Source organism: Triticum dicoccoides, chromosome 6B (assembly GCF_002162155.2).
Source record: "Triticum dicoccoides isolate Atlit2015 ecotype Zavitan chromosome 6B, WEW_v2.0, whole genome shotgun sequence".
Classification (NCBI taxonomy): domain Eukaryota; kingdom Viridiplantae; phylum Streptophyta; class Magnoliopsida; order Poales; family Poaceae; genus Triticum; species Triticum dicoccoides.
In genome coordinates, this window is record NC_041391.1 from 478546324 (window position 1) to 478558022 (window position 11699).

General features: G+C 47.0%; 2 protein-coding genes across 2 annotated transcripts in view; one reads left to right on the top strand and one right to left on the bottom strand.

The window, feature by feature from the left end:
• The window catches only part of LOC119322374 (vacuolar-processing enzyme beta-isozyme 1-like), a 5421-nt gene extending 4725 nt beyond the window's left edge, over positions 1-696 (bottom strand). The window contains exon 1 of the mRNA XM_037595872.1: positions 277-696. Within this exon, the coding sequence (XP_037451769.1) occupies positions 277-486 (210 nt within the window). The 5' untranslated portion in view covers positions 487-696. The remainder of the gene's footprint in view (positions 1-276) is intronic.
• Positions 697-989: 293 nt separating this feature from the next.
• LOC119323335 (hsp70-Hsp90 organizing protein-like) lies at positions 990-6131 on the top strand. The gene is made up of 7 exons (XM_037596963.1): positions 990-1997; positions 3893-4181; positions 4321-4406; positions 5058-5281; positions 5374-5440; positions 5527-5586; positions 5670-6131. The coding sequence occupies exons 1-7, from the start codon at positions 1095-1097 to the stop codon at positions 5781-5783; spliced, it is 1743 nt and encodes a 580-aa protein (XP_037452860.1). The 5' UTR covers positions 990-1094; the 3' UTR covers positions 5784-6131.
• Positions 6132-11699: the final 5568 nt, after the last annotated feature.

The following is an 11699-nucleotide window of genomic DNA, read 5'->3' on the forward strand; positions in this document are numbered from 1 at the left end:
GGAGAGTTAAGCTTTGAGCTTTTGGGTCACCGATCAACCCATGACCGCCAAAATTGAACATGTAAAACTCCAAATCTGCGATCTCCAACTTCTCAACAGCAATAATATCGGCAATATTCAGAACTGCGCACTGATTGCCGCAAGAGAACTTCCACAAACCGCCAATCCTTCAGCTGTCACGCTCATCTCGTTTCCAGCCAAATCGAACTACGTACGCAACAACAACAACGCACGCATCACCACGCCGATGATCTCCGACTGCGGTCAGCTGCTCACCTGGTGCCTGTAGTTTCCGTAGCCGGAGGATCCGGCGACGAGTACCGCCCACCTCGTCCCGACGCCGTCCTCCCCCTTCTCGGAGCTCTCGTCGCCCGTGGCGGGCTCCTCCTCCCCCGGCATCCGGATCACCGGGTCCCACTTCCCCTTCGAGGCGTCGGCCGCCGCACACAGCAGCAGGAGCAACGCGAAGCACCACCGCGGCGCCATCGGTCTGCGCAGGTGAGGTCGCAGTAGCACTACTGTCTAAGAGCACCGCGCGGGGGAGCCGGAACGTACGGGCGAGAAGAGCGGCGCGGGGTGCGGGGTAAAGTAGGCGCCGCGCCGCGCCCACGCCGCCATGCAGGGAGGGCGAGCAGCCTGGAGAGCGGACGCGTGGGGCGTGGGGTGCCAGGTGGTGGTGCGGCTCGTCGCCTTTCGGCGGCGGCGTCGTCTCCCCCCGGTCAACAAGCCCAAGCGAAACATGGGCAGGGCCGGCCCAATAAGCAAGGCTTCGACGGAGTCGTTGTTTGTCTCAAAAAAAAAAAGACGGAGTCGTTGTACATTGTACGCTTTCTCAATGCGTAAAACGTAATAAGGAAGTACGTAACGGAAGTCCACGACGCATCGGCTCGTCCGGTCGCTGCAGTGGCCGTGGGAAGGTTCCGGAACCCTTGAGCGAGCGAGCTCGGCCCGGCCCCGGTCTTTAGTAGAAAACTCTGCTGCTGCTCCGCCTTAATCCCCATCTAACCCCAGGGTTTGTCCTCCTCCACCCAGCCGCCAAACCTTCTCGAAGCTTCCCCGGCCCGCCCCCGATCCGATCGGACCGCCCGCCCGCCATGGCCGACGAGGCGAAGGCCAAAGGTAATGCGGCCTTCTCGGCCGGCCGCTTCGAGGAGGCGGCGGGGCACTTCTCCGACGCCATCGCGCTCGCCCCCGCCAACCACGTGCTATACTCCAACCGCTCGGCGGCGCTCGCCTCGATCCACCGCTACTCCGACGCGCTCGCCGACGCCGAGAAGACCGTCGAGCTCAAGCCCGACTGGGCCAAGGGCTACTCGCGCCTCGGCGCCGCCCACCTCGGTCTCGGCGATGCCGCCAGCGCCGCCGCCGCCTACGAGAAGGGCCTCGCCCTCGATCCCAGCAACGAGGGCCTCAAGGCCGGCCTCGCTGACGCCAAGAAGGCCGCGGCCGCCCCGCCGCGCCGCGCGCCGTCTGGTGGCGCCGACGCGATCGGCCAGATGTTCCAGGGCCCCGAGCTCTGGACCAAGATCGCTTCCGACCCCGCTACGCGCGCCTACCTCGACCAGCCGGACTTCATGCAGATGCTGCGGGAGGTGCAGCGGAATCCCAGCAGCCTCAACACGTACCTGTCCGACCCGCGCATGATGCAGGTGCTCAGCCTCATGCTTAACATCAAGATCCAGACGCCCCAGGACTCCGATTTCCCGCAGTCTTCCTCGCCGTCGCAGCCGCCGCAGCAGCAGAAGCAGCAGCCCGAGACAAAGGCGAGGGAGATGGAGCCTGAGCCACAACCGGAGCCGATGGAGGTGTCTGATGAGGAGAAGGAGCGGAAGGAGAGGAAAGCTGCTGCTCTGAAGGAGAAGGAGGCAGGGAATGCATCCTACAAGAAGAAGGACTTCGAGACGGCGATCCAGCATTACACAAAGGCCTTGGAACTTGATGACGAGGACATCTCCTACCTCACTAACCGAGCAGCGGTGTACATCGAAATGGGCAAGGTGAGGTTTATTGTACAGATTCCATGCCTTAAAAGTTAAGGATCTGATCTTCAGTTCACCCCTACTGTGTATATGATTGGTTGCTACACTGTAAGCATTGGTAGTAGTAGTTGACTATCGGGCAATTAGGTCATGGCACGTGCTGCATATATATAGTGACTAGCAGTTGAGGGGATCAGCGGTTTGATTGATGTGCTAAACTGATGAACATCAAGGTAAGATGGTCTGGGTTCTAGATACAAGAGGTTTTGGGGACTAATAGGACAATTGAAAGAGGCCTAAAACTAACCATAAGTATATGTGCTATATTCCCATCCCACAAAATCGTTTCACGGTTCCCCCTAAAATGATTTTGTGAGAACTGACTCGCCCCGGGAGGAACAGGTCCGCTATCACATACTGCAAATTTTAAAACATAGATCATACATATTTCCCGCTACAAATACATAGATAAACTTACATCTAATAGATAGGGAGGCGGTGGCTCAATTGTTGACGCCAAGGAAGAACGCTTCTGCCGACCTGCGGCAAGCGTGGGCGTAGGCGTGTCCTCCTTTGCCGCGGGAGATGCCCTATAACCTTGCCGGCCCGCATAATTCCGGCTGATATAGCGTTTTTTCGTGTTTTGTGGCCCGAACAGGTCCACTATATTTAGCCCGGCCCGTAAAAATTATACAAGCGGCCAGCAGAACCGCACTTTGGCCGCTATATCTACCAGACGACATGCGCTTTGGGTTCCCGTCTTGCATTTCCTCTGCTGCTAGCCGCCACTACCTTTCTCTCTACGGCGAGCGATTCCACCCCATGCAAAGCTTTTTTCTAACGATCGATGGCGGGATCCGCACACAGGCGTGGTTTGTCACTGCCGCGCAAGATCTTCCACGACAACGTGGAGGCCGGCAGCTCCCTCCTCCCCCCGTCGAGGCTTGACAGTCCCAACAAGCCACTTGGGCCCACTTCAAACGCCTCCACGAGGAGTTCTACCCGCACACCGATGCGGAGAAGGGGCCGTCGACAGGCTCGCCGCGGCGAAGGAGGAGCACACCTTCGCCCACTCTTGCCGCCAGTCGGTGGAGGCGTTCTTCCTCGGCGTCCAGCACTGAGCCACCGCAGCTCCCACACTTAGATCTGTTTTATCTATGTATATGATGAATTCCTGTGTGATGAACTTTGTAGCGGGAACTATGTTGTTTAATTTGCAGTAAGCTTTCGTGGGATCTGTTCTGCTGGGGAGCATCACTTCCCGCAAAATCGTTTTAGGGGGTAAAACGATTTTGCGGTGGGAATATAGCGCATCTGCTAGTTGCTCTTACAGGTAGCCCTGTACTGAAATACAGACTGGTATATTGGCTTAGGTGATGACCGACGCCTGCGTTGGAGCTGTGCATGTAATACAGATTGACATTGTACAGGTGTCATACTAATAGAAATATTCTGTTTCCATTTTGATGTGAATATAATGACACACCCTTGCCCTTTGAATTTGGGTAGATAAGGAGGTGTGGCATGCCACAATTATGGCAGCAAACCATACAGTTGCCACATCTTTGGCAGTATATGGCTATTGTATATCCATAAAGGTTGCAGAGTGAACAGCAAATATAGATATGACCCTAGAGGGAAAAGCTGCATTTTCTTAATATCAATCCGTGAAGGTTTTCTACAATATAGTGATGGAAAAGATTCTTAGAAGCAGCTGCGTGCTCTTGGATGTGTGTTGCCTTAACATGCCATTTTTGTTTACTTTTGAGTAAGAAGAGCGTAGTGTTATGGTTAGAGATTTGCGACCATCCATAGAGCTGATTACTGTCCCTCCTTATTTTCTGCAACTAAATATATCCTGGTAATATATGTTATTTCTTGTTTATTGGAGTCTTATCATTTCCTGTCTCCAGTACGATGAGTGCATTGAGGACTGTGATAAGGCTGTGGAGAGGGGAAGAGAACTTCGTGCTGATTTCAAGATGGTTGCAAGGGCACTAACAAGAAAAGGAACTGCTCTGGCCAAACTTGCTAAGAACTCCAAGGACTATGATATTGCCATTGAGACTTTCCAGAAGGCTCTAACTGAGCATCGGAATCCAGACACTCTTAAAAGGCTAAATGAGGCTGAGAAGGCAAAGAAAGACTTGGAGCAACAAGAGTATTATGACCCGAAGTTAGCTGATGAGGAGAGGGAGAAAGGTAAGAGTGGCATTGCGTTGTCATCATTAGTCTTCCATGCTCCTTTCATCTTCTTCTGGTAGTATCTGTTTGTTGCAGATTTATCTTTAGAGTTGCTTTTTATGCTCGTCGCAGGCTTGCTTATCTGATGGTTTTGTAGGTAATGAGATGTTCAAGCAGCAGAAGTATCCAGAAGCAATAAAGCATTACAATGAGGCTATCAGGAGGAACCCGAAGGATGCTAGGGTAAACTTTTTTAGTCCCTGTTGGTTGTTTTTCTTTGAAGTAGCTTAAGTATAGGACCTTAGTAAGTCCCGAACATTCGGAATTTAAGCATGTCATCCCAAACATTTTTTGATGGCAACTTTAGTTGCTACGAGGTGGCAACTTTGTTCCAGTTCGATTTTTTATCAGAAAATTGCCATGTTTGTCAAAATCGCCTTAACTAAAGTTGCCATGAAAAGAGTTCGGATTAGCATGCTTAAAAATCGAACGTTCGGGATTTATCTATTCCATAAGTATATATGCGACGGAAAAGTTTGTTTCATTGTTCCAATATATGGAACCTCTGGGACAGTGTGATGATAGAGGTAGTTGCAAGTTTTGCAACTCTACAACATATGGAACTCAGCAGATTGTAGACCACTGAAATATGTATGTTTGCTTTAAAGTGTCCTGTTTTTCGTATCACTTGGCACTTCTTTCATAGGCCTTTAACAATTTTGAAATTGCACCTGAACTTCAATCAACTCTCAGCTGCTGCCCCCTTTTCCTTTTGTTGTCATGTACGCCTGTTTATTGCATTTGTTGACTGCAGTTGTGTATTGTCTTGTCTATCATTCTACATATGTTTGTTACAGTTTTAACTGTTTTAATGGTTTACCACTTCACCTACAGGTGTACAGTAATAGGGCTGCATGCTACACCAAGTTGGGAGCCATGCCTGAAGGTCTTAAAGACGCAGAGAAGTGTATTGAGCTAGACCCAACCTTCACCAAAGGGTATACAAGAAAAGGTGCAGTTCAGTTTTTCATGAAGGAATATGAAAAGGCAATGGAAACTTACCAGGCTGGGTTGAAGCATGACCCGAATAACCAGGAACTGCTTGATGGTATAAGGAGGTAACGAAGTTATGCCATATAACCATTTAGTCTAGTCACTTTATGTTTTGAAAATATGCATAAACAAACTTATATGCTGTTGGCCTTTGCAGGTGTGTTGAGCAGATCAACAAGGCTAACAGGGGTGACATAAGTCAGGAAGATTTGCAGGAGAAACAGGTAAACCTCTTGATGCACTTCATTGGTTCTTTATGTTGGCTGTTTCAAAAACTCAACATCACTAACCGTCCTTGTTATTTTTGTAGAGTAAAGCTATGCAGGACCCGGAAATCCAGAACATCCTTACCGATCCTATCATGCGACAGGTATCATCGAATCTCAGTTCGTTGTGAGAGTAATGCCACTCGGTCTATTTGTTCATACAAATGACGCTGGAAATGTTTTGCAGGTGTTGATGGATTTCCAGGAGAACCCTAGGGCTGCTCAGGATCATCTGAAGGACCCTGGAGTAGCACAGAAGATCCAAAAGCTCATAAACGCTGGAATAGTCCAAACGAGATGATCAAGCAAAGCTAGAAAGAAGCCAGGGGCGTTTGTATTGAAATTGTGCTCGGTTGTGTCACCACTGTACACTGCTTCTCTGCCCAGTGTGAACGAACTTCTATTGTATGCCATGGGGCTTTTCAGTTGGATTCGTGAGTACAGCCAGCCACATCGTTTTTCCTGTTTACGGCTATTATGTTACAGTTTTATGCGGGCAATATCCCATGTTATTACTTGTAGCCGTTTCCGCCTTCACTGTGGACAAAGAGAACAATGGAGTGTTATTGTATTTTATTTCTTGCTCTAGGAAAATGCTGTCAATGGAGAAAATTCATTGTCGCCTATTGTGTGGATGATACTTTATTTTGATGCGGAGCTCTTTGCATTTCAGAAATGTGGGTTTCTTCGTAGCTGGCGCCAAGCACTAATTATTTCGACTGATTCCTTCTCTATTGTACAATCACGAGTTTGAGCTCTGTTTCCTTCTCTATTATACAATCACGAGTTTGAGCTCTGTTCAAGAAGGAAGTCTGAAGCATTGACTGAGAATGAGTCAAATAAGTGAATGGTGAAAATCAGCGCACGAACTTCATTTTTGATACTAAAGATTAGGTGGGCAGCACGCCAAAGAGAATCGTATTGAAGCTGGCATGTTTTGTAGACACGGGAAGTTTCACATGACACGAATGAACATGGTGCCCGAAGCCGAGGAACAAGGATGCTCGACCTGAAACCAAGCATGAAACAACACCAGCATGATGCCCAACGTCGCCAAAGCAAACACCGGCGACGCCTTCATGAAGGAGATCGGCGCCTCAAGAACCGGACCTAGGGTTCGCAGATGAAGTCCGAGTAATCTCATAGCTGCCGGATCCGGATACGGAGGTGATGTGGCTAGGTCGATGGTCGAAATTGTCGTGTCGAAAACTGGGTTGATGGGGCTCTGGCACAAGAGTGAGGCATGGAAGTGTACAGGGTCGGGTCGGGGAGCCGACGAGGCAAAAAGGACTAGCGCAGGAAAACAACGGCGGCTGGCGACTTCGACAAGCTAGTCGCCGGCGAGAATGCAGATCCCAGCAGTCGGGCCGTAGCCGTCGGGGCGCGGCAAACCATGGACACTAGAGAATGCAGGCACAAGGCCGCCAAGGCCGGAGTAACGCAGGCAAAAGCCCGTTGCTAGGCGCCCCGTGCCCACCACACCACCAGGTCGGCGCGTCGCCAAAGGCAGACACCACCTGGGGAACAACCACCGTTGCCTCGACACGCTGCCACACCGGAGCCGCCACTACAGCTCGAAGGAAGGCGCCGTCGGAGATGAGGAGACACACATGCACGAGGCGGGCTCACAAGCTCGGATAACATGTTAAGTTGTGATCCAAAGTTATATGGGGCTCCTTCTGACGGAGTGGAGTGGAGGCCCGTCGCCGACTGACAATACTCGTTTTTAGGCTTTTGTAGGACACAAGGGATGGTTTTAAGGGCTTTTTTTAGTTAGCAGGAAGTTGTTTTAAGTTAGACTCAGGGCTTCGCTAGCACTTTAGTTTGCGCTAACAGACAAATCGGTATTCGAGTCCTTTGGAGAATGAGGAGACACACATGCACGAGGCGGGCTTGCAAGCTCGGACAGCCTGTTTGGTTGTGATCCAAATTTATATGGGGCTAACTTCTGAAGGAGTGGAGCGGAGACCCGTCGACGTCCTTTTTAAGATTGACAATACTTGTTTTTAGGCTTTTGTAGGACACAAGGGATGGTGTTAAGGCCTTTTTTTAGTTAGCGGGAAGTTGTTTTGAGTCAGGCCCAGGGCTTCGCTGGCGCTTTAGTTTGCGCTAACAGGCACGTCGGTATTCGAGTCCTTTGGACAATGAGGAGACACACATGCACGAGGCAGACTCGCAATCTCGGACAGCCTGTTAAGTTGTGATTCAAATTTATATGGGGCTAACTTCTGACGAGTGGAGCGGATGTCTGTCGCCGTCCTTTTTAAGGCTGGCAATACTCGTTTTTACGCTTTTGTGGGACACAAGGAATGGTTTTAAGGCCTTCTTTTAGTTAGCAGGAAGTTGTTTTAAGTCAGGCCCATGGCTTCGCTAGCGCTTTAGTTTACGCTAACAGGAACGTCGGTATTTGAATCTTTTGGAGAACATGTTACATATTGTCCTAAAATTTACAGGTTGCCGGCACAACTTTTCCTTATGTGCAATCATTTATAATCATTATAGTTTTGTGTGAGAAGTGCCTAAAAAATTAGGCTCCTCAATATTTAATCCCCTACTTTTGACAGCAACAACATAGAACCTGAGGTGATACCATGATAAAAAAAATACAAGATAATATAGGAAGTATACAAGTTTAAGCAACAAGATACGACGGCGCAGATTTGTCATACGGTAAATGTAAATCAAATATCAATCGATGTATGAATTTGTCGCCTTATCGATTTCTTCTTAGTGAAACATCAATCATGAATGCATGCCGATCTCATTAGTTCATGTCAATCGATCAATCAAACTATGAAAACTTCAAGAGTAGCCGTCTTTCATGTCTCATCTGCCTTACGGTCTTGCCCTACCATCTGATTAGCACACCCGAAGTGATTCCTTCATCTGATGTTTCTTTTAAAAGGTGTTTTCCTTCATGCATGCGCAACATGAGCATACACGTTGAGTGGCCAAGCAAATCAGAAAATAACTAGCACCACCAAAAAAATATCACAACAAGAATATATCTGGCACTACCTAAAAATATCACAACTAGAAACTAGGCTTCTAATTGTTGGATAAACAACAACTGGATTTACCGAGGGCCAAAGGCCAGTACATATACAGATGTGGTAAAGTGCAGAAAAGCCCCTTATACAATGGGGATGTACAACAAGGAATTATACACACCTAACACCCCCCCTCAAACTCATGGTGGATCAACAACACTGAGTTTGGAGAGGAAAAAGTCATGCTGCGCTCGAGTCTGTGCCTTTGTGAAGAAGTCCGCCAACTGTAACTTAGAGGGCACATAGTGAAGAGCGAGAGTCTGATCCTGCACAGCAGCACGCACAAAGTGGGCATTCACACCGATGTGCTTGGCGAGCTCTAATGTCTACTACACAACATTCTTCTTGTAGACGTTATTGGGCCTGCAGGTGCACAGGTTTGTAGGACAGTAGCAAACTTTCCTCAAGTAGATGACCTAAGGTTTATCAATCCGTAGGAGGCGTAGGATGAAGATGGTCTTCTCAAGCAACCCTGCAACCAAATAACAAATAGTCTCTTGTGTCCCCAACACACCAAATACAATGGCAAATTGTATAGGTGCACTAGTTCGGCGAAGAGATGGTGATAGAAGTGCAAAATAGATAGTAGATAAAGGTAATTGTAATCTGAAATTATAAAAACAGTAAGGTAACAAGTGATAAAAATGAGCGTAAACGATATTGCAATGATAGGAAACAAGGCCTAGGGTTCATACTTTCACTAGTGCAAGTTCTCTCAACAATAATAACATAGATAGATCATATAACAAGCCCTCAACATGCAACAAAGAGTCACTCCAAAGCCACTAATAGCGGAGAACAAACGTAGAGATTATGGTAGGGTACGAAACCACCTCAAAGTTATTCTTTTGGATCGATCTATTCAAGAGTTTGTACTAGAATAACACCTTAAGACACAAATCAACCAAAACCCTAATGTCACCTAGATACTCCATTGTCACCTCAAGTATCCGTGGGCATGATTATACGATATGCATCACACAATCTCAGATTCATCCAACCAACACAAAGTACTTCAAAGAGTGCCCCAAAGTTTCTACCGGAGAGTCAAGAACGTGTGCCAACCCTTATGCATAGGTTCATGGGCGGAACCCGCAAGTTGGTCACCAAAACATACATCAAGAGGCACATGATATCCCATTGTCACCACAGATAAGCACGGCAAGACATACATCAAGTGTTCTCATAAAAGATGCAATCCGATAAGATAACTCCAAAGGGGAAACTCAATTCATCACAAGAGAGTAGAGGGGGAGAAACATCATAAGATCCAACTACAATAGCAAAGCTCGGGATACATCAAGATCGTGCCATAGGGGGAACACGAGAGAGAACACGAGAGAGAGAGAGATCAAATACATAGCTACTGGTACATACCCTCAGCCCCGAGGGTGAACTACTCCCTCCTCGTCATGGATAGCGCCGGGATGATGAAGATGGCCACTGGTGATGGGTTCCCCCTCCGGCAGGGTGCCGGAACAGACTCCCGATAGGTTTTTGGTGGCTACAGAGGCTTGCGGCGGCGGAACTCCCGATCTATCTTGATATTCGATAGTTTTAGGGTACATAGGCTTATATAGGCGAAAGAAGTCGGCTGGGGGGGGGGGTGCTCGAGGGGCCCACGAGACAGGGGGGGCACCACCCTGTAAGGGGGGCGTGGCCTCCTATCTCGTGGCCTCCTCGAGGATCTTCTGACGTGGACTCCAAGTCTCCAGGATCATATTCTTCCAAAAAATCACGCTGCCGAAGGTTTCACTCCATTTGGACTCCGTTTGATATTCCGTTTCTTCGAAATACTGAAACAGGCAATAAAACAGCAATATGGGCTGGGCCTCCGGTTAATAGGTTAGTCCCAAAAGTAATATAAAAGTGTATAATAAAGCCCATAATCATTCAAAACAGATAGTAATATAGCATGAATGCTTCATAAATTATAGATACATTGGAGACGTATCAGCATCCCCAAGCTTAATTCCTACTCATCCTCGAGTAGGTAAATGATAAAAAAAGAATTTATGAAGTGTGAATGCTAGAGGTGCACAAGTTTGATCAATGATAATTTCAATCACCTTTACTAGCATCATTATATGTCATAACAGTAGTTCATCTCATAAAACTTTTCACGAACTAGTAACAAGCAATTCACATGTTAAAGCATAGACCATAAACTTTCTTGAAAACTAGCAAACTTCATTCTTAGTCATCAAACAATTGCAATTCATCTTACTTTCAGGAAGAGTCTATGTCAGAGCTTTGATTTAGCAAACTTCACATACTCAACTATCATATAGTCTTCTACAATTGCTAACACTCACGCAATACTTGTGGTTATGAAGTTTTAATCAGACACAGAGAAAGATTGGGGCTTATAATGTTGCCTCCAAACGTATTCACCTTTGGGTGATGTCAACAATAATAGTTCATGCTAACGTACATCCAATTGGATATATATATCAGGATCACCCTAACACAAAGTGCTTGCCAAAGGATAAAATGAAAAAGGGAAAGGTGAAGATCACCTTGACTCTTGCATAAAAGTAAAAGACATAAAGTAAAAGATAGGCCCTTCGTAGAGGGAAGCAGAGGTTGTCAAGCGCTTTTAGGGTTGGATACACAAAATCTTAATGCGAAAGAACGTTACTTTATATTGCCCCTTGTATATGGACCTTTATTATGCAGTCCGTTGCTTTTATTTCTTCCATAACAAGTTCATACAAAGCTTATTTTCTCCGCACTAATAAGTCATGCATATTTAAGAGCATTTTTTATTGCTTGCACCGATGACAACTTACTTGAAGGATCTTACTCAATCCATAGGTAGGTATGGTGGACTCTCATGGCAAAACTGGGTTTAAGGATATTTGGAAGCACAAGTAGTATCTCTACTTGGTGTTAGGAATTTTTGGCTAGCATGAGGGGGAAAGGCAAGCTCAACATGTTTGAATGATCCATGACAATATACTTTAACTGAGATGCGAGAAAACATAACCCATTACATTGTCTTCCTTGTCCAACATCAACTCTTTAGCATGTCATACTTAATGAGTGCTCACAATTATAAAAGATGTCTATGATAATATATTTATATGTGAAATCTCTCTTCCTTAAATATTCTTTCATGAATTTTTCAAATCACTAATACAATGCTTGCTAACCGTCAACAAATT

Excerpts from the sequence above, each read along its gene's own strand:
- LOC119323335 (XM_037596963.1), top strand. The coding sequence starts at position 1,095 with ATGGCCGACGAGGCGAAGGCCAAAGGTAATGCGGCCTTCTCGGCCGGC. Across the intron at positions 5,282-5,373 it reads CTGCTTGATGGTATAAGGAG|GTGTGTTGAGCAGATCAACA; the intron begins GTAACGAAGTTA and ends TGGCCTTTGCAG. Across the intron at positions 5,587-5,669 it reads CCGATCCTATCATGCGACAG|GTGTTGATGGATTTCCAGGA; the intron begins GTATCATCGAAT and ends AATGTTTTGCAG.